This window comes from Branchiostoma floridae, chromosome 15 (genome assembly GCF_000003815.2).
Source record: "Branchiostoma floridae strain S238N-H82 chromosome 15, Bfl_VNyyK, whole genome shotgun sequence".
Lineage (NCBI taxonomy): Eukaryota > Metazoa > Chordata > Leptocardii > Amphioxiformes > Branchiostomatidae > Branchiostoma > Branchiostoma floridae.
Window position 1 is genome coordinate 13159196 of NC_049993.1, and position 24851 is coordinate 13184046.

The following is a 24851-nucleotide window of genomic DNA, read 5'->3' on the forward strand; positions in this document are numbered from 1 at the left end:
TTTGCAAAAATCTTCCCCAAAATCGTATAATGTTTCATTATCATAACATTCGATGATAAATATGGATACAGGAAGCCATCAGGACCCTGTAGGGGTTCTAATCGACCCGGAAAGCCCGCCGTCGGAGCTGATATCGGCGATGAAGCGCATAGCGGAGCGGTCGCTGAAAGACCCCGTGGCAAGGGGCAGTTTCTGCGAGGACTGTCCGGAGGGACCAAGCGTCGTACTGACCAGGCTGACCGATGTCCTGAGAACGACGTCCAGTCCTCAGCTCAAGATGCACGCCTGTGCCACTCTAGGAGCGCTAGCACACGGCGACAGACAGGTAAATCGCGTGTATATGGTACCGTAACGTTATAAACCCCACTCACCTGGTGAGAACTGCACCTGGTGAGAACTACACGGGTAACGGTACAGGTGTAGCTGCACAGTTGCTCGTGCCAGGTGATAAGCAAAACTCAACTAGTTCAAGTGACTTTTTACATTTTTTTCTTTTCTAAAGACGTTCATAATTTAGACCTGTGCTTAAGTACATATTTGTATCCAGAATGTGTCTCCAAATGCCTGGAGGGAATTTGCACACGAAAGGACCCGAGTTATATAATTTGTCATTCAGAAATAGCAGACTTTCCCCTAATTATGGTAAACAATGGATAGTAATTAGTAGACAGTACAAAAGATGCATTTAACACTTAAGTGTTACAGCATTGTGAGAAATGTTACAATGACCTTCAACCTTGACCTAGTCTACTTTACTTTTTTAAGTTTTTATCAATACTTTTTTACTTAACAATTTTGAGTTGGTCTTTTTTGCACTCAGGAATTGTACTTTGGCCTAGTTTGGGGATGTTAAATTTGTCACCTGTCGATCATACTGTAGTGTCTTATACTGTAGTATAGTACATGTTAAAGGCAGGCTTTTAGCTAGGATTTTATTATACTATAATAGGGAGTCCAAATTTATTGGTGAGTCGCGGTAAGTGACTATTGGGGGGGGGGGGGTGCCGGGGGCATCCACCTTCCATGGTGCAGAGTTTTTGATGATTTTAGATTAAAAATAGTGCATTCTAAAAGGCAAAAATACAGTTACAGAGGCCACAGTAGAAGACTGTGAGTGTGACCACAGATGACCAGGTAGCATCCCTGGTCAATCAGAATTTCATGCTTGTCAGTGGACTTTCTCCCCAGTGCAAGAGTGTCCAGAGTGTCAAATTTCTTGTTATTCTAAGAAAAGCGGGTCTTCTGGACGTGTTGACGCATACCCGGCTAAAAGCCTGGTTAAAGGACAACTTCAAGCCAACCGTACACACTTCTTATAATATAATCTCCAAGCAGATCCTACAATGGCATGATATAGTACCTAACTGGCCAAGGAGTGTAGTCAGCCAAAAGGTGTCCATTTGCCCCGGTAGCGAAACACGGTCGGCTTCACTCCTCTGCCAGCTTTTGATACTATCTACAGTAGGATCTGCTTGGAGATTAACTTATTACACGTAATGTGATGTATGCCACATCTCCCAGTGTAGTGGAACTTTATTCCCAGAAAGGAAGTATTATTCCACACGCTATCTATTTACTACTACAGTCAAACCTGCCTGAGCGACCACCTCTTCTCAGCGACCACCTGGCCATTTCGACCGCTTTTTCTCGGTCCCGATTTTTTTTCCCATTGACGTAAGCATTAAGCAACCTTTTCTCAACGACCACCTGGCCAACGCGACCGCGACCGGCCCAAATTGGGACCCATAACGACCGCATCATTTTCAAAATTGAGGTTTTCATCGATTTTTTATGATAGCTAGCGTGATTATCTGCGGAAATCGGCCAGTTTGCGTCGGATTTTGACTGTCATTGCGATATTATGTTTAGAATAAGGATGGCGGCGGTCAATGGGTTGGTCAATGGAGCAGTCTACTGTAATATGGAAGGAAATTTTGTTGTAAGAAAATCCGAATTTAGATGTAACAGAAGTTTTTTTTTAAAATCTATATCATTATAAATTGAACGAATGCTGAAACGTATATAGCCTCATACTTTTTTAAGAAAGATCTGTGTAGCTCATACCTTTTTAAGAAAGATCTTTGTGAGTGCTTTTGTCCAACTGTACTGTACATTCACCCGTGGGTAAGTACGCTATCGGGACGTACCGGGCATCGAATTCGAAAGGTGCACCGTAGTTATTTCAGATACGGCGATCAAGAACACAGCGACGCAAAAAGGCTTGTATAGTAACTGACAGCATCAAAGTTCCCTTTCTGTCTAAAACGTTAGTGTACAAATATTGAGCTTTAAAACACTGTATCGTATAAAGGCTCGATAAAAGCTTGGGGTTAAATTTACAATTTACAGTGTGCGTGTTGCATTTGACATTAAAGACTTTGCGTGCGTGCAGTGTGCTTGCTATTTGCCATGAAACACAACGGAAACCATTTATACTTTGCATCGGGCATGTTTTGAGTCGATACTCTTCTCAGCGACCACCTGTCCAAATCGACCGCTTTTCCCCGGTCCCCGGGGTGGTCGTCTTGGGCAGGTTTGACTGTATTAGTTACAGTGAGCCTGTTGTAGTTGTGATAGCATGCAGTCTGGGTCAGTGGGGGTCAACTTGTTGGTATGCTGAAGGTCACTGATATAGGTCACTACACATAAAACATTTGTAGGGCCTAGGAAAAAGATTTTATGTTTCCTGTTTCAGTCCTGAAAATTATCGGTATGTAGGGATTGTCTTTTTTTTCTTCTAATTTTTTTCAAGGCCAGTCTCTAGTGAGACATATTACAATACAGTTGAACAAAGTATACTGAAGGTCTCATTGATGAGTTTCTTCTTCCCATAGACTTCTGTGTTATAATTCGTGGTTTAAATGGGCGCGTTCATAATGAAGCTACGTGAAATTTCAGCAGATTTTTCATTCTTTGTCGAGCACATTTACCCTATATCGTGGGAAAAAATTGCCAACGTAAACTATACATAGAAACTTTTTTTATAGCAATTGCAAACTACGATTAGTCAATCCCCACAAAAGGCACTTTTTCGCTGCTATTGTACAACCGCACCACTCAGAACCCACGACTGTGTACCTCCGATCTAGCGCGCGGCTGCCAAACTTTACCTGCTTATTTCTTCAGTTAGAAACAAAATTTCACCAATCTAACTTTTGATATCAGTTCCGCTGGCTAAAAGGGAATTTCTCACCGCTAAAATCATGCGTCTATACAGCCGTTCAGTTTTTGGCTCGGATCTCTTTTAGGGTCCCCACTAGCGGAGTAATACATCAATGAGACCTTAAGTTTAATGTATTATTGAAAAAATCTATCAAAAGAAAGAATGTCGTTTTCTTCATCATCTCTGAAAGTTTGGGTGTCTTACGTTAATGAATTAGCCTCTGGGAGGTAATTAAGTACGAGATCATGATAGGCATGAAAGCGCCACCTAGCGGCGGACAAAGGCCAAAGTGCAAAGGCGTCGAGACTGACGCTTTTGACGTGTCGCAAAGACTCATTAGATCAGTCTGTGTATGAGTTTGACTGAGTAGTGTTCTCTTTGTGACTTTGTCTTTGTTTAATTGGAATATATCTCAGAGAATAGTCGTGTAAGGGATATCAGCACGACAGGCACGAAGAGATTCATCCGGATCTTTCTACGTAAAATAAACGGTTCTATAGAGGATCGGGTGAAGGTACTATAGCTCATAAAGTCAAAACAGAGCTTAACGACTAGAAATTGATGTTAGCTGCGTTTCAAGCTCCCTTATACCAGAGGCGGGCAAGCCGAACTGAGCCTTTCTGATTGGCCTTTTATAGGTGTCGCCTAGCCCGGGGTTTGGGGGGGGGTGGGTGTTGGAGGGGCGTTCGAGAGAAGGCGGCGATTGCAAAAAATAACTTGGATGTAGTTTGCCTCAAGAAAGATAGCTTTAGAACCTTAGTCCTCTTTCAAATGGCTTCTATATCCAGTAGAGTGTGATATAAGAAAAATAACAATAGTAACGCCCCTTGGAAATGTAGACCCGTCCGTTACCATGGTAATGGAAATAGGTACACGGCGTAATCTGCAGCCAAAAAATGCGGGGTGGCGCCCGGTTATAAACCCTTTTCAAATTTTTGCTCCAGTGCTATTCCTTGATTTTTTATGAATATTTTTCATTTTTATTTAAGGTCTCATTGATGAGTTTCTTCTTCCCATAGACTTCTGTGTTATAATTCGTGGTTTAAATGGGCGCGTTCATAATGAAGCTACGTGAAATTTCAGCAGATTTTTCATTCTTTGTCGAGCACATTTACCCTATATTGTGGGAAAAAATTGCCAACGTAAACTATACATAGAAACTTTTTTTATAGCAATTGCAAACTACGATTAGTCAATTCCCACAAAATAAAGGCACTTTTTCGCTGCTATTGTACAACCGCACCACTCAGAACCCACGACTGTGTACCTCCGATCTAGCGCGCGGCTGCCAAACTTTACCTGCTTATTTCTTCAGTTAGAAACAAAATTTCACCAATCTAACTTTTGATATCAGTTCCGCTGGCTAAAAGGGAATTTCTCACCGCTAAAAACATGCGTCTATACAGCCGTTCAGTTTTTGGCTCGGATCTCTTTTAGGGTCCCCACTAGCGGAGTAATACATCAATGAGACCTGAAATGCACGAGGATGTTTGTCTTTCAGTGTCAAAATTTGTGCATAAATAATATTACTAGTAATATATAATGATAGACAACTCTCCATCTTCATGACTACTTTGTCCCCCCAACGATCTGGATTTCAAGGACTATGTAGGTAGGTAATAGATACATCTATCCCTCATTAGACGGGACAAGCAGTGTTTTTGCTTCAATAGGAAGCAGGCTGAATAAAAATTCTAACTGGAAGCTATGTCTCATAGTACAAATGTATGTGACTCCACTGCCCACCCAAAAAAATTCTAGGGTCGGCAGTTTTTCCTGGGTAGGTAGGGAAACAGGCAACATTTTTTCCTAGGCCTAGGGGGAGGGTTGTACTAGTAAATGAGATTGCATTGGCTTCCTGTACAAAAACACACATAAGACCACAGCAAGTAGATTTTATGGATGACATCTGCATGCTTATTAATCTTTGCTTGATTTCAGAAAAAAACAATTTTTTTCTTCTTCGGAGATGGTCAACCGTCAACATGAGGAGAAAGTACAAAAATGGGAAAATGTGTTGTAGTCTAATGATTGTACTTGTAGAAGTGACACTAGCAATTTAGCCATGACTGTAGTTGTAGAAGTGAAACTAGTTGGATAGTTGGAAGTCATGAGTGTAGTTGCCAACTTGGTATGTGATAACAGTCTACCACACTTGTAACACTTTTACTGCACTATAGTTTACTTCTATTTTACCAATCAGAATGCCCTTTATGTTAATGACATTGATGTTATACTTACCCAGGTGAGAGAACAGGTGTGTCAGCTAGGTGTGTTAGCTGCACTGACAGGTATCCTGAGAGAGAAGCAGGAGGAACATGGGCGCCTCCTACCTGATCAGCTCAAACTGCAGGAACAGACAGCTGCCCTTGTTCGCAAACTTACCCACCAATACAAGTGAGTCTTACATGTATGTAGCCTGAGTACCATCCTCCAAAGTTACTGTGGCTCAACACTTTGGCTGGCTAGCCATTGGTAACTTCGGAGGATGGTACAGTATTAGTGCTCAGGCTGAGTCTTATGCCGAAGTTATGGTCTAAACTAAAGACTACTATTGACGTGTTGTTATCTGTCTTTATCCAGTGACGTAAAAGTGATAGTGTTGCATAGATTAGTTGTTTTATGTTTACATTCCTGTTTTACTCTGAGTGTATACTGGTAATAGAAAGATTAATTGGGCCAAAAAAAGTATATACAATGTAGGTCACTCATGAATTCCCTTTCCTTGATCCCACCTTACTCGAAATGTATTCGGGATAAAATTTTAAAGCTTGTTTTTTTACCGACAGAATTAGCCAAGTTATGGCATATCAGACCCTCTTGCCAATGATTTAACGCAGTCATATATGCTGTAGTCTGTAGATATTGTTTTATTAGGTAATATAAATTTGGTAATTTTTCAATGGAACGAAGAGCATGGATTCTAGCAGTACATTTCCAAAAATTGTTTATTGATTATAAAGGCTGCATATAAAGGCTGCATCCCGAAAAAAAAATATAAACTGCATATTTTGTCATGAAACGCAACAGGTAAGCCTATTGCATGGATGATAGTTGATACCATATGGTGCATAAGATTCTTGGCTAATGACTTGTTTTTATACAACACACAGGTGTCAGTTGGACGACCTGAGGCAGTCCCAGATCCTGAGCTTACTGTTGCAGTTCTGTGACGTCTACGGCAGGGACACGCGGGGAAAGTTCAGACACGCCTTCCCCGCGGAGTCTCGCTGCTTCCTCAGACGCCTCACGACGGGAAAACAGCTAGTGGGGCGAGTCACGGAGCTACGGAAGCTGGAACGCAAAATGGTGATGCAGCGTTTCAACCGCAGGCATGTCATAGGCTTGTGCGAGGACAGGGTGTATCTGTGCGAGCTGTACGACACGACGACGACCGATGACGTGTTGGTCAGCGCGGAACTGGTGAAGGCGGGGCTAGCCTGGGTGGAGCCTGAGGACGTGATGTATCCTAGCAACAAGGGGTCAGAGGGCATCGAGGATGATGACAGGGGAGTGTGGAAGGACATGTTTGTGACATGCTGGGTTGATGGAAGTCACTTCTGGGCTCATGTCGGTGGTGACGACACTCACGGCACCATCAAGAGGATACAGGACGAGATAAAGTCCGCTAAGTCTCGCGCTGAGCCTCTGATAAAGTGCCCAGAAGTAGGTGACATGGTGGTAGCTCCTCCGAAGGGAAATCAGGATGAAAGTAAGGACGACCTTCCTGGCTCACCCGGTACTACAGGGTACCGCGCGGTGGTGACAGAGGTCAAGGTTGGCATGGTGTCTCAAGTTCGTGTACACGCCGTCGACTACGGTTTCGATACGGATGTGTCGTGGATCCTGTTGACGAAGGTCCCTTTGTCAGTCAGTGACGTTCCCCCACAAGCCACTGCCTGTGTGTTGAGGTCTGTTATCCCCCCTCCCCCAAGTGTTCCTGCCTTGTGTAGTGTTCTAGGCACCTTGTGTAATCTCACCCAAGACCAATGTAAAGTCAGTGACATGATTGTTGAGAAGGAAGGCCTCTCTCTTGTAACAAAGCTCTGCTACTCTCCTGTTGACGAGGTCTGTAGACTGTCCGCCAGCGTTCTTCTCAACCTGGCCAGAAGTTCCCGCATACGAAACCGAATGGGTCTTCTCGGGGCGCCTAAGGCTCTACTAGACATGTGTCAGAGGTATGTCAAGGATGATGCAATCCTGGAGGCCGGGATAGGGGCTTTGAGGAACCTGATGTACCAGTGTATGCCTAACCGCTGGCGACTGGTGGATCTTAAAGGGTTTATGGTGCTCATGCACATCTACAAAACCTCGAAGAATGAGAGCATAAAGTTGCAAGCACTGGGTGCAATCAAGAACCTGGTGGGCGAAGGAAACACAAAAGGCGATCCGGACTTCACACTGAAGTATAATGGATCTCCAAGAAATGAAGACGGCTACCACTTCCTCAAGGCTATGAAGAAAGAATCCAAACTGGAAGGCGATAGAGAAATTGACAAGAAAAGTTCTCCACGTACTAGTGGTAAAATTGAGTCTCTGTCAGAAGATGCAGAGGAATCAGAATCATTGGCAAAGTTCATTCTCAACAACGTCACGAAAGCCAAAAGGTCGCGCACAGCCTCCGAGCCAGCTTCAAGGTCAAAAGGAAGTCCCAAATCTGGAGACAAAAAGTCGGAATCTAAGACGACTTCAGCTAGATCACAGAATAGATCACGATCAAAGTCAGAGGAATCACCTAAATCTATATCCCCAAGGAGGTCCAGATCACCAAGGAAGTCGCCCGAAAAGTCAACACAAGAGTCACCTACAAGAAAGAAGAGTGACAGGAAGTTAAGAAAAGGGGAGGTCCATCCAGACCCGACTGAAGTCAGTCTTGGTACAGACACTTTGAACTCATTCTTTGATGACCTAAGTGATGCAGGTTCTGTCAAAGACACAGTAGCGGCGAAGGAATTCTTACAAACGGTCCTGTCCCCAGATATCCCGTCTTCTCGGCCGCTAAGCGAGGAACCGAAGTATGTGCAGGGGTTTGTTGTAGACTTTGTGGAAGACACAACGCATGACATCAGACCTCAGACATCAGTGGACAAAATCTCCATCACCACCATAGGGAGGATCACATGTGCTTTTCTGAACAGTGGGAGAGGGGGTAGGTACCATTATATTAGTGTTTATGCAGGGCTCGAAATACCCTTTTCTGCATACCTGCTCTAGTGCAGGTAACATTGAAAATTACCTGCACCAGACAAATTTTACCTGCACCACTCTGGATTTAGGAAGTATGGATCATACTAAAATTGTTCAGGAACCATTGCTATTTTTTTCTTTTTTACTTTGTAGGTGGTAACAGCCAATGCATCAAAGAACAATCCACATGAACCTACATTATAGGACATTTATGTATAAAACCCAGTACATGGACCAGTGCACTAACCTGCATATGCAGGTGGTATTTCGAGCCCTGTTATGTATCTTCCATTTAATTTATAATGACAAACCAAGTTGTAGAAAAAGTAGTTAGTACTACATTGTACTTGTTGGCATCCTTCTGTGTCAAGAGACAATGAAGTAGACAGTCACTTGCAAGAGAGTTCGGCATTATTTGTAGTAGTAGAATCTATCTGGTAAAGGTAGTTCCATATTCTGTCTTTGTAGACCGATTTGGCAATGGGTTGTTATCCACTGTCTAGGGCACTAGCCTGAGTATCATCCTCCGTAGTAACCGCTGGGTCACGACTTTCACTTGCTAACCACGGTGAGCGAAAGTCGTGAGCCAGCGGTTACTACGGAGGATGATACTCAGGCTACTAGCTATAGGGCACAGCATTGGAAGGCAGAGTCCATCCCTCTCCTTTACCTCCCCAACCCCAAGGGTACTAGCAAAGAAGGCCAGGAATCAAACCCATAACCTCTCAACCCCTTAATCTATATTGTTCCATCCATGACATTAGAAATATTGTTATGGTTGATTGAAATTTGTAAAAAAAATTTACAATGTGCTAGATCAAGGCAAATGCTGCCGGTGAATGTTAAGACGTATTTTTATGTACCGTACCAGTAGTTACAAGAATCTTTTTATGTGTTGTGTACAGGTACGTTGTACCTGGGTATCAAGCCTGACTACACCGTACGCGGTATAGAAATCACACGGCACGAGAGGGACGAGTTCCGTCTAGGGATCGACCGCCTGATGACCAGGATGATACCGCCTGTGAAACACGACAAGTACCAGGTATACTTTCGTTGTTGTTGTCACAGCTTCTTTGCACATTTGTAGTGCAAAATTCAAACATAAAGCAAGGAATTAAGGTTCAGATGTACATGTACTGTCATGTAGAATTATGTCATTGAGTGTACACTACATTTATACATATTACAACTATGCTTACAAATTGTCTCTATTAAGTTTATTGTGTCGAAACAGGTATATAGGAAAACAAAAAAGGAATTTTGGTACGTTTGATAAAAGAGAATAAGAAAGTGACATTAATCCATTGAAGAGCTATAGTATGATATCTTCCACTTCCAATTGTCTTACTAGCACAGATGAAAATCAAATATGTACAAAAGTGTATTTCATTACTGAGCATTTCATGATTGTGTTGAACTTTTGTATCTAGGTGGTTTTCCACCCAGTTATCTCCCGGAGTGGCTGTGACAGCCCGGATACGCGGAAGTGCGTGGAAGATCTGCATGTTATCGAGGTGCAGATCCGGCCGTCGTTCGGAGTGGTCTATGGCACGTGGGAGGACAGGTGTTATGTCCGCATGAACACAAAGAACACTAAGGTTTGTCGTTTGTTTTCCACATCCAATAAACCACTGTTTAAGGTGTAACACACCAATTTTGTACAGTAAGTAGAAGCTACGTAAGATCAGACCGTAAGGTTTAAACTACTTACTCTTATCAATAAGGTTGGTGGGTTCTTTGATGCTGTCTTCCAACACTAGACCTCCACATTATGTCCTATCTGTGAAGACATCCTTAACAGAAGGTTGGAAGACATATCTACCAAAGTGAAGTGAGGATATTGGTGAACAGCACCTTTCCCAAAGGCACAAGATTGGGGCCTGTTTGGGACTCTAACCCTGGACCTTTACATTCTGAGCCAACAACCTAACCCCAAGACCACTATGCCACCACTATAGCTATGAATAAGAAGTTCTAAAACCTCATAATTTTGTCCATCAAAACTATCATATAAACTCTAAGGCCATACCAATTTAATTTGTTGGTTCTCGGATTTTTTCAGAAAAAAGTTGGAGCGACAGGGCGAAAAAAAAAAAAAAAAAAAAAACCTGCAACAAGTCTGGATTCAGGTCCAGAGTTTCAGGTTGGTAATTCCAGACCTGAAAACCATGGTATATGTGTGGCAGAATACTTATCCAGTTACAATTACATGAAAAATTTGCATGTAAGCATACATTTTATATTTAATTTCAACAATACAAATGCAAAATAATGTGCAGTATTACAGAAGTACACACAGTAATAAAGCTTAACAGTTGTAATAAATCATCATAGTAAATCATTAACAACATTAAAAAACTTTTAAAAAGGTTGAAAAACTTTTTCAGCATAGTATAATGTCTAATGTATGTTAGCAACAACAAGAAAATGACTTCATTTCACCCAAAAAATAAGAGTGCCTGAAACATCTGATTCATTATTCCCTTTGTGAAAGCTGCAGTTTAAGCAAAAAACGCTAGAGGCGTGCTCATTTGCATGAAATTGCATCTCATTTACATACTTGTGACTGGCTACATGGCGGCCATTTTGGTTTGCCGAATCGTCATTTTTCAGCACAAAGTTCACGATCTATTGGTGGTTTTCGATGATTTACAACACAAAGGAAAACATAAGCAGGTGATAGTTGTTTTTGCATGTCCAGTACTTGTTTCAGAAGTTTTGTTTAACTGAGCCGAAGTTTGTCCAGCAACTTGTGGGTAAGGGGCCATGTAACTCTCACGAACATGCAAATGAGTTCTCATGAACATGCAAATAACCTCATGGATTTTTTTTTTTTTTGAAATTGGGAAAAATAGAAGCGGCGATTCCGAGAACCAACAAATTAAATTGGTATGGCCTAAGAAGAAAAACAGTGCTAGTCACTGACAGGAGCTTACCCTGGTAAAAGAATACAGAAATGAATCAATAAAAGACATCTATTAGTTGCATGATAAGTATATACTTTTGATGGTCAGTTACATTACATTATATCACTTGTCTGTTTAGTTGACCCATCAAGATGTGAGGGAGTTGGTCCTGAATGAAGAGGAGCAGCGGTACCAAGCAGAGGTGGAGAGTCTACAGAGTGAGATCCAGAGACTACAGACACAACTCAGGTCACCTTCCAGAGATAATCACAACAAGGACAGTCCACAAAAAGGTGTGTATTAGGAGTGTGTACCGGTAGAGACAATTCAGGTACAGGTCCAGAGGATCAAGTCAAGGTCCAGACCTGAACCTGGACCAAACTATTTGTAAAAACTTGTGAATGGGCAATACTCAGAACAGGGGTCCATTTCAGTACAAGGGATTCTGTTTGGTGGAGTATCGGACATCCTCTGGCATTTTAAGATCTTCTTGTAAACACTAAGTTTGTCTTAGTCAAAGGTTGACTTTAGAAACTTCAAGTTGGTAAAAATGACTATCAACTCTCTTCTGCTTCATTTGTTATTTTCTTTGACCTGGAAGCCCCAAAACACGTAATTGTATTTTTTTTTCATTTTCTAATCGGTCCAAAACCCAGTCCTTTGATTTTTTTTCAGGTCCGTTTTTTTGGACCGGTCCAACAAAGAAAAACAGTTCTGTTCTTATGAGGACTATTAAATTTCTCCACAACTTTTTCCTGGTTTTGGAATCTTGAAATATTGGCTGTAGTTTGATGCCAAATGCAAGGCTTGAAATACCACCTGTATATGCAGGTTAGTGCAGGCAAATTGGAGCTGTGCAGGTATTTCTGTACCTAACCATTAGGTGTGTAGGTATGCAGAAAAACTATTTTGAGCCCTGTAAATGGCTACCTAAACAGACTGAGGGTTAAGAAATAAGACTGCTGATAGAAGTGCTATTGGAGTCACAGTGTCTTGTTTTGTTTCCAGGGAATGGCAGTGCACTGAGCAACATGGCCTCAGGAGTGATGCAAGGGAACTCCCTGAACAGTTCCTCCGACCGTTCTCCTCCAAAAGAAGCCATATCACCCTCAAGTCCTGGGGAAAAATGTAACGTGTCATAGTCAAATGGAAATCTGTTCACATGGTGTTCCGAGTTTGTAGTAAGAGGTTACACTGAGAACTAAAAACACTGAAAAAGTTTCCAAATTTACAGTAACTAAAGGAAAGATCATGGAAAGAGGGCTGTTAAAAATGGAAGAAAAATTTACAATGGGGTGATACATTGAACCCCCAAAGTATGTTGGTACTAGTAGCAATGGGGCCTTGCCACAACTTTATGGCGCAATTGTGAAAAAAAAATTTTTAAGAACTATGGCACACCTGACATATGTTACAAGGAATGGCTAGGCAGTTATTAATACAGTACATCAATACAGTACATGTAAATATGTTATTAGACCAGGTCAGTTGTGGTGGCCCGCCTACATACTAGTATGCAAAGCAATGGTAACACTACTTAAGTCCAGAAATTCACAAGTCAACATTTTAAAACTTTATCAAGTCGATGTTACAAAAACACTGGATGCAATATGCAGAAAATACCCACCCCAACCATTTCAACAGTTACACAGTACAGTTACCTGTATGTATTCGGTCCCGAATTGATGGACCAGGCACAGTATCAGCTTTTACGATTTTGTAGTCTCAAATATGCTACACTCAGTGCAGATAGGTTTGAATAACTTGCAAGAAAAGTGCTCTCCTATTATAACTTTGTATGTACCATATCTTGCCCAATATTTTGAATTCTAGTTCTGTTGTGTTTTTGTGTAGAAATTCTAATGTTACTAGCCAAGGCAAGTTTTACTAAATGTAGTTTGGTTATACTACAAGTTGCAATAGGTTATATTAGTAGTAGGCCTAGCTACATTTATACATTGTACTTTATAGTTTGGTTATGTTTTTATTGTGTAGTAGAACATCTCAGTTTTAGTTTGTCATTAGTTATCAAGTTTGTAGATAATGATTTCACCCAATTTGGGGCTGTCTCATACTCTCCAAGCAGAGGTAAGAGGAAAAGATTGTTAGCACAGTGAGAGATCTATTGTGGGAAGTTGATAGCCCCTGGGACAAGAATATAACATGTCTGGACAAGTATTAAGCTAGACAAGAACTGTTTACAAGTTAGGGGCTTTCACCTTTGACATATTACCCAGAATACATCTCTGTCTGTGTGTATGGTCCAGTTTATTCTGATGAAGGCAAGTAGAGTGTTAGTGGAGAAATTCAGTATGTCCAGTTCCTTGTTGGAAGAAAAAGTATGTTTTTTTATTGTACATGTTCAAAAAGCAGACATTAAACTGTTATTTTTCATAGCATTGTGCCTTTTTTTTGGCATTGTCAGTCAGTAAGTGTATTGCAATTTAACAAGCATAACATGTAAGTACTCTTCTAACCAAAAACAACACGACTAGCAACTTGAACACATACTAGTAGCAGTCACTTTATTGGAGGAGGGAGGGCTTGAAAGTGTAGCATTTACAGAGTTTGTTGTTCAATCAAGGTATTTCAATAAAACAAATACAGTTCTGATGTGCATGTTAACTGGTGATCAGTTGTGTTCCAGAAAACAATACCAAGTTTGCAAATATGTAATAGTCTTGTTTCTAGCACAGTGTTGTTTACTAAATTACAGATCACATGTCAGTCAGTCTGAAGAATATCACACAAAGATTGAACTGAAGTATATCTCTCATAGGTTCTTATGAACAGAGAACAGCCTATTTGCTAGATTACATGTCATTTTACTTTAGGACTTTTCCTTGTCTTCTGGGAACACATATTTACTCTTATCAAACCACAAGTCATCGTAGTATGTGTCATAGAACTCTTGGTCATAGGGCTTCTTGGATGGCCAGTTCTCGGGAACGCCCATTGGTGGACCGTTCAGAGCAGTGAACTGCGGTCTCCAGTTCTCGATCTTGGATACTTTGTACAGGAAGCCGGCGGCACCAAGGTAGATGCAGCTCTGCGCAGCAAGGGAATAGCTGTGCACTGTGTGAGAACAGGAATAGTTATCAGAAGTGGTAAAATCTAACACTGGTAATGGTGGTGGGCCTCAATTAAGTAGTTTTGAACAGGAACTATTGGAGCTATAGCTACACACACACAAAATATATTCAAATCTTGTCACGAATGCTTGAGTTATCCTGTTCTCAAATTAAGCAACAAGTGTTTGTCAACAAAGTCAAAATCACATTTGTAATATCTTGGAGTTTGTGGCTGAAACAATAATAACAAAACACAATGGAAGGCAAAACATGTTCCCAATGACTTCTCACTTCAATTTTTTAAGATCTCTGAACATAAAATCAACACGAAAATTTCCAAATACAGTAAATGTAATTTCCTAGACTGAGGAACACTGTAACTGAAACAATCTAACATCCGGGGATACAAACTGAGCTCGAGCCACGTTTGGGATGGCATTCTCGCTGCTGCAGCACCACCTACATAGGCTATAAGTAGCAGTGAGAAGTAGATCTAGCCATTCTACCCTGATGATGATGTCTGACATACACCGAAACGTTGGAAGTGAGTACTCCCTGCTTGTGCCTAAAGATTCTTACTATATGTGACAATCTATTTCTAAAAAATCAATCCCTGTAACTGTAAGATGAAGAGAACTTACTCCTGACTCCAATGAAAGTTCCTGCAGCACAGCCACCCATTGCATAGTTGAACTCATCATCTCCTCGCTTCTGTGCTAGCAGTTGTGTGGTCAGGCCAAATATCGCACCAAGGCCAGCTATTGGGAGAAAAGGGATACAGTCATGGCCTGGTGGGTAGACTGCTCACTTTGAATTGAAAAAGTTGCACTGCAGGTTCAAATGCTGGCTGGGTGATACAAAAGACATGGTACATTGATGAAGGCTAGACATCCAGGACTGGTACTGGTACTTTATCACAGTATATGATTTTTTCCCACTGATTTCTGTGTCATTGACTATTTCCAAAATTTTGTAAGGATTTTTTCACAGCATAGGGGGCATTTTAGCTTGGAAAAGACAGATAGCATGCAGCACAGGCATGAGCATTTTAGTTGGTCTGGGGGGTGGTGGGATCCTCCCTAAATGTTTAAATCTAAAAGTATATATATATATAGTTTTTATATTTGTTACAAAACAACAAAAAAGCTCCCTATGTTGGTTGCAACAGTGTAGAGGCCCAAATCATAGCATAGGGGCCCAAATCACAGCATAGGGGATACAAATCACAGAGTAGGGCACCTCTATGCCAAACTGTGCTGGCGAGAACCCTGTTTAAAATTGGTCTTTATTCACATTGACACCCACATATTTTATCAGTACTTACCAAACGTAGCAGTGGTGCTTGCAGTTCTCATCAATACCTCCACTGGTCCGGTCAGTTTGTTCTTATAGGACTGCATAATCAGCCAGTAGGACAGCCCAACAAGACCTGAAATACATATCATTATAACATATTCATCATTCATAATGGACAGGACAAGTAACACCACACTGTGGCACACTAGTCTATGCAACACTGCATACACTACGTACTCTACGCCACACTACTACATGTAGTACACTCACTACACTACACTACACTACACTACACTACACTAGTCTACACAGTAGTACACTACACTACATTCTCCACACATCTCGAGTCATATTGAGATTCTACTTCACTCTAGATGTACCTCAATCGATATCAAACTAAACGATCCAATGAGTGTATTGAGTCTGACATAGGCTACATCTTTGGTTAAAAGTACAACTTTTCGGTCTCTACCGACGTCGACCAAAAGAACGGAAAAACTCACCAGCTGAGGTGGATATCTTGGTGACAACCAACGTCTTTCCAAAGACGTCTTCTCCGTCTTTCTTCTCCCAGTAGTTCCCGTAAAACTTACGGAGCTTCCCCTTGTAGGGGTTGAGGAATGGGGTCCTCCAAGAAACACCCCAAGTCATCTTGTTTTACGTCTTTTCCCGGCCAAGAAAAAAATTACATCTCCAAAGTCAGGACATCATGGCGGCCGAAGGACAAAATGTAACCTCTGACCTATTTTTTATTATTTTCAAGTCACAGATTTTTAATCATAAACATCTTTGATATATGAATTACATATTTTGGAAAATAAGCTATAACATAGATGGAATTTTCCTGAAAATTGGATTTTATATCGACTTTTTTTAAGCTTGAAATCTTTTCCCAGAATGCATCTTAAGCTGAGTTGTCATTTAACAACTTCCGGCTACTTTACAGAGTGTGAAAAAGATATTCATCCGCAATTATCTGATTTCTGGTTAGCAAGTTATTGATGATTTTGGCCTGAAATTCTTAATTTTGGGTCCATTTCTCTTTTAATATTAGATTTGTGGTGAAAATTGCATATATTTGCTTGAAATTTTGATTACTAAATTAAATGATTGGAGAACTATTTTCTGTACATGGTTGACGTGCTGAGGTGAACTGACGTGTAAACAGTCCAGGGGTCACCAGAGGTTGACATAGTCTAACTCGTCACTTTGTCGTCCGGAAAGGAAGGTTTTGAAGCGTCTTTCGAGTGTTTTAACCGTAAAATCTGTTCGTACTAGAGTTGAGAAGTTCTTGAGACGTTGTAAGATGAAGCTAGGCGGCGAGGACAGGTGGTCGATACCGCTAGTAGCGGTCGTGATCGTCAGTCTTGTTTCGAGACCGTCTCTGGCTACGTCTTATGGTAAGAAATTAGAACTCTTCTTCTTCTTCTTTCGGTTAACTCTATTAGATAGCAGAATTTAGAAAGAAATATGAAGTTCTTTACAAAAGATGATGCCTGTAGTCTAGAAAAGTATCTTCTTTGATGTAGTTAGTCTTCATTTATCTTGCTTTCGTGGTCCGTATATAGGTATTGAACTATTGATACCTGTTCAAAAATCCGTTTGGTTTGGATATGGCCCAGCAGCCTTGTGACAAGTTCCTTCAACATTGCCAAAAAAATATTTCGTTTTATAACCGGATCCTGATATGTTTTTACGGTCGATAACCTCATTTTTGTTTTGAAATCCTATATTTTATTGGCCATATGCGATGACAGTGTTTATGACATCCCTAAAGTATACGTGTACTAAAATACCAATGGTGAATCATTTTACATGGGGGGGGGGGGGGGTGAATTGTCATCTGTGCCACACCTCCTTGATTTGACACTCAATTATTTCAAAATTATTCCCATGTTATTTTGTCACATAATTGTATCATTATAGAAGTTTTATGTGGATACCATTTTAAAGGTCATTAAACAAAAAATACATTATATTAAACTACGAGTATGATTTTCAAAAACATCTAATTGCTACAAGAGAAACATGCACAAGTCTTAGCATCTTTATACTGTTTTATATATGCTTTTGCATACATGCTCATGATATGTATGTTTTGAATCAGGTGTCTTAAGTAAAACCTTAGTTTTATCTTTACCTAAAGAAAGATTGATTGTATGATAAGCCATGAAACTTTCATGTATGTAATGTATTGGTTGATATTCACCTGTGTACGTGTAGGTGGGGAACGTGTGTTGTTAGAAGATGTGAAGGTTCTGACTCTTTATAATGGACGGATGACAAACTCCAGAAGAGCAGGACCTGTACCACAGGTAAGGATTTTTAACTACGTATAACGTATACGTTTTACTTGCTGCTTAGTTATTTGCTTCTACTGTTTTCATCTAGCTTTATAAATTACATGCAGCTAGAGGGACAAATGTTAGCTGTGACTGGTCATTCAATGTCACTGTGATACAATTTGTATAACTAGCTGCGGAGGCTATACTGGATGTACAGATGCAGTTATAAACTGTGTTCTTGATTAGTTAAGTGATTTGCAAAATTATTGCTATGTTTTAATGCATGGACAGGACAAGGTTGTCTACGAGACATCAAATATTTGTGGTATTCAACATTGATGTGTGTAATAAACAACAAACTGTTAGCTGTCAATAAGGACACGTCATCACAAAGCGACAGTATGTTATTGTTCACCACCAGCATTAGACCACGCCCATTTAATTTCTTGTTTCACAGATTTTTGTGTCAAAAATAATAAATAGGACTTACAAAATAAGATTTAAAAAAGAAGCAGGCAAAATAAGAGAATGGAGTGATGCTTCATCATAACCTGAACTGTACATGTGATGTTTTTTTTTTTTTAGATTAGTCTCAAATATGAAAAAAACATTGAGCGGTGACTCAGTGCAAGTAAAAAGCAAGAAATAAAGCTTTTGTTACACAAAAAAATGTCTACTACTGGTAAATAGAGAAACGGAAAGATAAGGGGTGTGAGTAAATCAAATAGATTTGTCTGGACATGCATATGCAGCTTGTACTCTTTAGTACAAACAGGGCTCAAAATACCACCTGCATATGCAGGTTAGTGCAGGTAAAATTGGAGCTGTGCAGGTATTTCTGGTGTCTACCTGCACCTAACCTGCACTGGGCCATGTACTGGGTTTTATACATAAATGTCCTGTGATGTAGGTGAATGTGGTTTATCATTAGCTGCATTGACATAAAGTATAAAAGAAAAAAGAGCAATGGTTCCTGAACAATTTTAATATGATCCATACTTCCTAAATTCAGAGTGGTGCAGGTAAAATTTGTCTGGTGCAGGTAATGTTCAATGTTACCTGCACCAGTGCAGGTATGCAGAAAAAAGTATTTCGAGCCCTAACAAACCTGGTGTGTTAGGCCATGAGGCAGTTTAACAGGTATGCAATGCAGCAGGCTTTTAGCCAGGCATGCGTCAACGCGTCATCTGGACGCCCTTTTCTTAGAATAACAAGAAATTTGATGCCCCTGGACGCCCTATTCTGGGGAGAAAATCCTCTGACAAGCATGAAATTCTGATTGACCAGGGATGCAACCAGGTCATCTGTGGTCACAGTCTTCTACTGTGATATCTGTAACAGTACATTGTGTATTTTTGCCTCTTGGGATACCTTAGAATTCACTTTTTAAACTTAAAATCATCAAAAACTCTGCACCATGGAAGGTCAATGCCCCCAGACCCCTCCTACAATAGTCACTTACCGCGACTCACCAGTAAGTTTGGACTCCCTATTATAAAATCCTAGCTAAAAGCCTGCAATGCAGCCAAATCCCCCCCCCCCAAAAAAATATGTAGGTTATGTATTGAGTTGCCAATTGTGTACTGATTAAAAAAAATTTAATTTTCTGTTTCCAGCTGAAATGTGTTGGAGGTTCAGCAGGATGTAGTAGCTTTGTGCCACAGGTGGTACAGTGTATCAACCAGGGGTCGGACGGATACGACATACAGGTAAGGAGATATCCTTGTCACTAGTAAATACTGTATGCTGGGCTACGCCCATCTCTTATTCATAAACAAGAAGTTTCAAACCTATAAAATGTTACTTCCAAAATTAAGAGACATATTTTAACCATAACTACATGTAAATTAATTGAATTTACTTTATGATGTGTAGTTCACAATAAGTGTTTGTTTCTGTATATGTCTGTTGTCAATCATCCTTACTTAAAAGTATTATTATATGGTCTTTTCAGACATATTATATACATTTTTGTATTTAGCAGTATACATCATGTAGCTTAGCTTAGCTTAGTGCTCTGAGGTTATTGATATAGAATACTATGTATAAAATTGTGATGCATATAATAGAGCTATGTACAATAACATACTACATTTATGTTCAAGCTACATTTCTCTTCAAAATTTCTGTTTAAAACCCCTACCACCTCTGAACTTCACATGTACTTCCTGTCAATCCTGCAAGTTTGACCTTTGTGGAGACACTATCTTCCTACCACTCTATTCATATTGTATTCAAAGACACACAAGAACACAAATATCCATAGGAAAAACAAGTTAGACAATAAAAAAAAACCTCCATATTTAAAGGCAAAGATTGCAGACTTTATAAGTTTATATATTGTTTGTCTGACATCCATTTGTTGTTGTTTACAGTGGGAGTGTAAGACAGACATGGACAATGCCTACAGGTTTGGGCATGTGGAGGTTTCTTGCGAGGGCTATGACTATCCTGATGACCCCTATATCCTCAGAGGCTCTTGTGGGGTAAGCGAGTATACACTTTGCAGGAAATATTCTTTCTGTAGATCTACAACTAGTGCTGTTCGTGGTGCTGTTTTTGATGTTCTTTTTTGTTCCAAGTTGCAAAGCAAATTCTATCTCAAACTATTGGTTAAGTGCAAATATGATTTTCTGTGAAACTTTCAGAAGTTACATTCCCTGTCGTAATGCACCTACCTTGCCATCTTTTCCTACAGCTTGAATATACTTTAGACTTCACCAAGGAAGGCTATGAGAAACAGAACTCTGGTGGTGGTGCCGGGTACAGCCATGACTACTACAGGGACGAGACCTCACACTACAGCTCGTATGGGGCGGGGCATGGTTACCAGGGTTACAAGAAGACCTCCTGGTTTGGCGACCTGGTGTTCCTGGGAATCGTGGCGCTCGTTGGATACGCGATATACCAGACCTGCATAGCATCACCGCACGAGGGGTGAGTGTGGATTGACTTTCAAAGCACTTAGAAGATTGCATCTGGGAAGAAAAGCTTTGCACAAGTATAGATATACATCAACATAGAGATTGCAGTCCAGTGTTCTCACCAGGCCTTTTCAGCATAGCGGGCCGATACGCTGTGGGCTGGAAAAATGACGCTGTAAAAAGCCCGCTACGCTGTATTTTCACCCAGCGTAGCGGCCAAAAAATGGGGGAAAACTGGAAAAATACCGTACTAAAAATACGAAAGCACGTGCCAAGCACGCGTCTCCGCTGTTTCAGGAAGTTTCAGCTCGAAGGGAGGTGTTTTACAGCACCCCGCGTACCGCTATCTCGCAGCCCCCACCCAGGACCGCCCCTTGCGCGGCGTGCGTTCTGTACTGTAAACAGAGAACCGGCACAAAACTTGTAAAAAGTTTCGGTTCAAGTCCGGTCAAAATCGGAACGGCAAGAAACGCTTCTTGGACTTGCACAAAAATAGCACTTGTATATATTCCCTTTTATGTTGCAGTATACTTGTAAATCATCTAAAACCTTCCAAAGATCGAGAAATTTGCGTTGAGAAATGACGAAAAACATCGTGCCTGCATGCATGCAGACAGCTAGCGGTAATGGCGGCGAAAACATCGTAAAATCTCGCAAAAAATTCTCGCGAGATCTGATGCGTCTCTGTGACGTCAGGGGAAACTAGCGATCTCATTGGTTTAGGCAAAGACTTTAGGATAAACAACAGCAGCGACCGCCATTTTTGGAGCAAATTTTACCGTATTTTACCCCGAAAATTTCTGCCGTTTTGGAGATTTTGCGGGCCCAAAACTCATATCAAAAGGAAGCAAAGGTATTCTTGTTGTTTTTACGTCCAACACCTCTTATGTGAACGCATTATTCGTCCGCCGATCGCGAACTTGAAAGTCGGCCGGGGATGCCCCGGGCCGTGCCGAGCACATGTTTCTGCGTGTTTTGTTCTGTTTACGATGAAAAAAAATACGATGAAAACAGAGACTGTCAAAGTTGTTTATCTAGATAAAGTTGGTGGCAAACCGGACAATATTTATTAAAGTACGGTTGAGCTGAGTAAAGTATGTTGTTTATGAGTTTTTAGTTGTCTTTGATGCTTTGACACAAAGTATCGTTACGTCAAACTGCTACAATTATCGTATATATGCCCCTAAAAACTGATACAATAAGCCTTCTGAATAGCCTAAAATGCAAGAGCTTCCGGGGGGCTTCGCCCCCCTGGGTCCCCCCACCGGGGCTCTGCCCCTGGACCCCGCCGGGGGCCTTCGGCGGCCCCCGGACCCCTGCCCGACGCTGTAAAAAATTCCTGGTGAGAACACTGCAGTCTGGCATAATCTCCAACTCTACCAGTACAGATCCCGATGTCAACATGATTGGCATTCTAGGAATGTGTTAGAGTGGTCTTCCATGCTGAAAATTCTAAATTTCAAGTCAATCCATTGATCTAATGTGGTATGAATCAAAGTTGAAAATTTCTGAATGTTTATCTTTTTAAGGGAATGTCTTTAGATTTACGGAAAGCCATCAGGATCTCTTCCAGAAGAATCAGAAATTTTGCCTGATGTATATCTATACCCTGACATATCTATTTTTAGCTTTGAAGACAACATTCATATTGTATCATTGCCATGCCATGTTTTTATTCACATACTCTTATAGTAGCATATCAGTAGCATTGCCAAATTGTGAACTATTTTTTGTGTTCATCACTGATTTCTATTGTTGTTTATTTGTTGTTGTTGTTGTTTGTTGCCACAGAACCCCCTATACTGACGATGGGACAGGTTCCACCTACAGACAGGGGGGTCCCAGTGCCCCTCCCCCTCCTGGCTTCAGACCAGACTACATGCCAGGTATGTAAAATCCAACCCTCTCTGATATATCAACATGTTATAAAGACTATAAAAACCATTGTTTTGTTTCATTTTTTACTGACAAATAAAAGTAGTAGACGCATGCTTGCATGTCGGTGTCCCTATTTGTATTTCAAAAGATTGTAGAAAAAGAGTAAAGAGCATTTCAGCTCATAGATTGAGTTGAGATTATTGAGTTTCTTGAGATGCCCTTTAGCTCAGATTCCGAGCTAATCTTCCAGGGCTCATACATTAAAAACATACAGTATATACAAATGCAAAAACAAATACAATAGCATACAGAGACAGATCAGACAAATACATGTACATACATAAAGTCTAAAATCAGGAAGTGAGTCTTGTAAGTGAGTCGCGAAGTGAGATTATAATCAGTCTTCTGGTGTTCTTTTTGAACTTCACGTATAGACATTTTGTGGTGGCTATTTGAGAGGATCTGAAGATCTTTAAATGTCCAAAAATGCTTGAGGTATGATTCATTGACATGCAAACTGGGACTCCAAAATGGCGGCAGACACAGTGATAACATTATGTAAAAATACCTGGATTTGTAATGGCACAACACTCAACATCCATGTATGACCATGTGTTGTTCTTGACAGGCTCCAGCAGTTATTCTTCCTCCTACGACAGCGGCTATACCGGGACGTCCCAGTCACGTACTCACAACACACAGCAAGGTACCGGGAGCAGCTTCGGAGGATTCTGGGGCGGGGCAGCTACAGGGGGCCTCTTGGGATACCTGTTCGGAAGTGGAAAGTAAGTCCAAATTTGATTTTCCTTTATTTATTGTAAGTTTACAGTGAAGGCAGTGTACCTCAAAAATTGGTTACAGGTATATTGGTTTAGGTGCACATCTTTCTCTGTACATTCTTTATAACTAATAATTTTTGTATGAGGATTTACAAAAGTACATGTAGGTAGAAGTTTTCCGATTTCCAAGTACAGATTGTACTAGATTGTAAGATTTTTGACATTGGATTTACATATCTTTAATTTTCCTCTTCCTGGTTTGGAAAATGTATTTTACGTACATTATGGAAATGAATCACTAGTGTTTTAGTTTGTTCATGTTGGTACCTTTGAGTTAACGTCCAGACCTGTACCTAAACAGTTTGACAGTTAGAGTTGCCAGTATGATAATACACATTGGTAATAACAAGAAATAAAATGCTTTGGCATAATATCATAATATGCTTTGGCATAATTATATTGATATTTATAACATGTACAAAGAAGTCAGTATGTTTTTGTTGCTGTTGTTGTTAGTCGTGGATACGGCGGATATGGTGGATACGGAGGCTATGGCGGCTACAACCACTACCCTCGCCACACGGCGTGGGGCCCGCGGCGCACCGGTTGGTCCAGCTGGTTCGGACCGTCCACCGGCGGTTACAGGTCTACTGGAGGGTTCGGCGGAGGCAGTGCGTTTGGCGGCGGTCGCTCTTCGTTTGGCGGTGGCAGTTCTGGTACAAGAACGGCATCTGGTGAGTTGATAAATGATTATACATTTCCAGGTCTTTAATCATAGTTCTTGGTTGCATATCTTAGCACTTCCTAAAAATGAATAAAGTCATAAATTCTAAATACACAACAACATTAGTCCATGCCCTCTTGGTTTCAAGTCCATAGCAATTTATTCTGTTTGAAAAATGTGGAAAAAGGTGTATCATGTGTGGGTTTTTTTTTGGTTACATTGAAGAAATTTGAGCTCATACAGCCTTTGTTAGCTTTCTTTACTTTTCACTGTAAAACTGGAAATATTTGTTGTGGTTTATTTCTTGTCGTGCCTTTCCACTGTGATTTAGTATCATTGTGACTTAAACCAAAAACATCTCATCCACTTTTTCTGTAGAATTAAATCCCAGAAAAATGAATGACTTCACAGTACATTGGTGTCTTTCAAAGTACAAATAACAAATATTTTCAGCTTCCTTGTGGTATGCCAAAAGGGTTGGGGTTGTGTTGCCGGGGGGCGGGGCGCATTTAAAAAGTCCAGGCTTTTTGAAAGTGGGTTAATTCCCGAAGAAAGGCCCCAAGTTCCTTGGGCCGGTTTCCCTTTTTTAAAAAAGGGGGTTTTTTATTTCCCGCTTTTTCGGGTTTGGGGGGGGC

At 40.8% G+C, this 24851-nt stretch overlaps 3 protein-coding genes across 3 annotated transcripts in view; 2 read left to right on the forward strand and 1 right to left on the reverse strand.

Moving 5' to 3' along the window:
* Window positions 1–25: 25 nt before the first annotated feature.
* Window positions 26–13872, forward strand: LOC118431976. Its single transcript, XM_035843435.1, has 7 exons — window positions 26–325; window positions 5409–5560; window positions 6277–8312; window positions 9256–9395; window positions 9784–9951; window positions 11399–11552; window positions 12268–13872. Exons 1-7 carry the CDS (start codon window positions 53–55, stop codon window positions 12399–12401), a joined length of 3057 nt encoding a protein of 1018 aa, XP_035699328.1. The 5' UTR covers window positions 26–52; the 3' UTR covers window positions 12402–13872.
* Window positions 13768–16374, reverse strand: LOC118431980 (NADH dehydrogenase [ubiquinone] 1 alpha subcomplex subunit 11-like). Its single transcript, XM_035843438.1, has 4 exons — window positions 16130–16374; window positions 15655–15759; window positions 14972–15088; window positions 13768–14334 (listed from the first exon to the last, which is right to left on the reverse strand). Exons 1-4 carry the CDS (start codon window positions 16275–16277, stop codon window positions 14090–14092), a joined length of 615 nt encoding a protein of 204 aa, XP_035699331.1. The 5' UTR covers window positions 16278–16374; the 3' UTR covers window positions 13768–14089.
* Window positions 16375–16781: 407 nt separating this feature from the next.
* LOC118431978 (store-operated calcium entry-associated regulatory factor-like) overlaps window positions 16782–24851 on the forward strand; it is a gene marked incomplete in the record, with an annotated part of 10109 nt that continues 2039 nt past the window's right edge. The window contains 8 exon segments of the mRNA XM_035843436.1: window positions 16782–17026; window positions 17850–17941; window positions 19528–19620; window positions 20287–20397; window positions 20610–20848; window positions 22627–22721; window positions 23342–23498; window positions 24009–24226. Coding sequence (XP_035699329.1) covers window positions 16933–17026; window positions 17850–17941; window positions 19528–19620; window positions 20287–20397; window positions 20610–20848; window positions 22627–22721; window positions 23342–23498; window positions 24009–24226 — 1099 coding nt within the window.

Coding starts and splice junctions, on each gene's coding strand:
- LOC118431980 (XM_035843438.1), bottom strand. CDS start 16,277: ATGACTTGGGGTGTTTCTTGGAGGACCCCATTCCTCAACCCCTACAAG. Junction 15,760..16,129: donor CAAGATATCCACCTCAGCTG/GTGAGTTTTTCC, acceptor TATGTATTTCAG/GTCTTGTTGGGCTGTCCTAC. Junction 14,335..14,971: donor AACTTTCATTGGAGTCAGGA/GTAAGTTCTCTT, acceptor GTTCTCACACAG/TGCACAGCTATTCCCTTGCT.
- LOC118431976 (XM_035843435.1), top strand. CDS start 53: ATGATAAATATGGATACAGGAAGCCATCAGGACCCTGTAGGGGTTCTA. Junction 9,396..9,783: donor TGAAACACGACAAGTACCAG/GTATACTTTCGT, acceptor TTTTGTATCTAG/GTGGTTTTCCACCCAGTTAT. Junction 9,952..11,398: donor TGAACACAAAGAACACTAAG/GTTTGTCGTTTG, acceptor TTGTCTGTTTAG/TTGACCCATCAAGATGTGAG.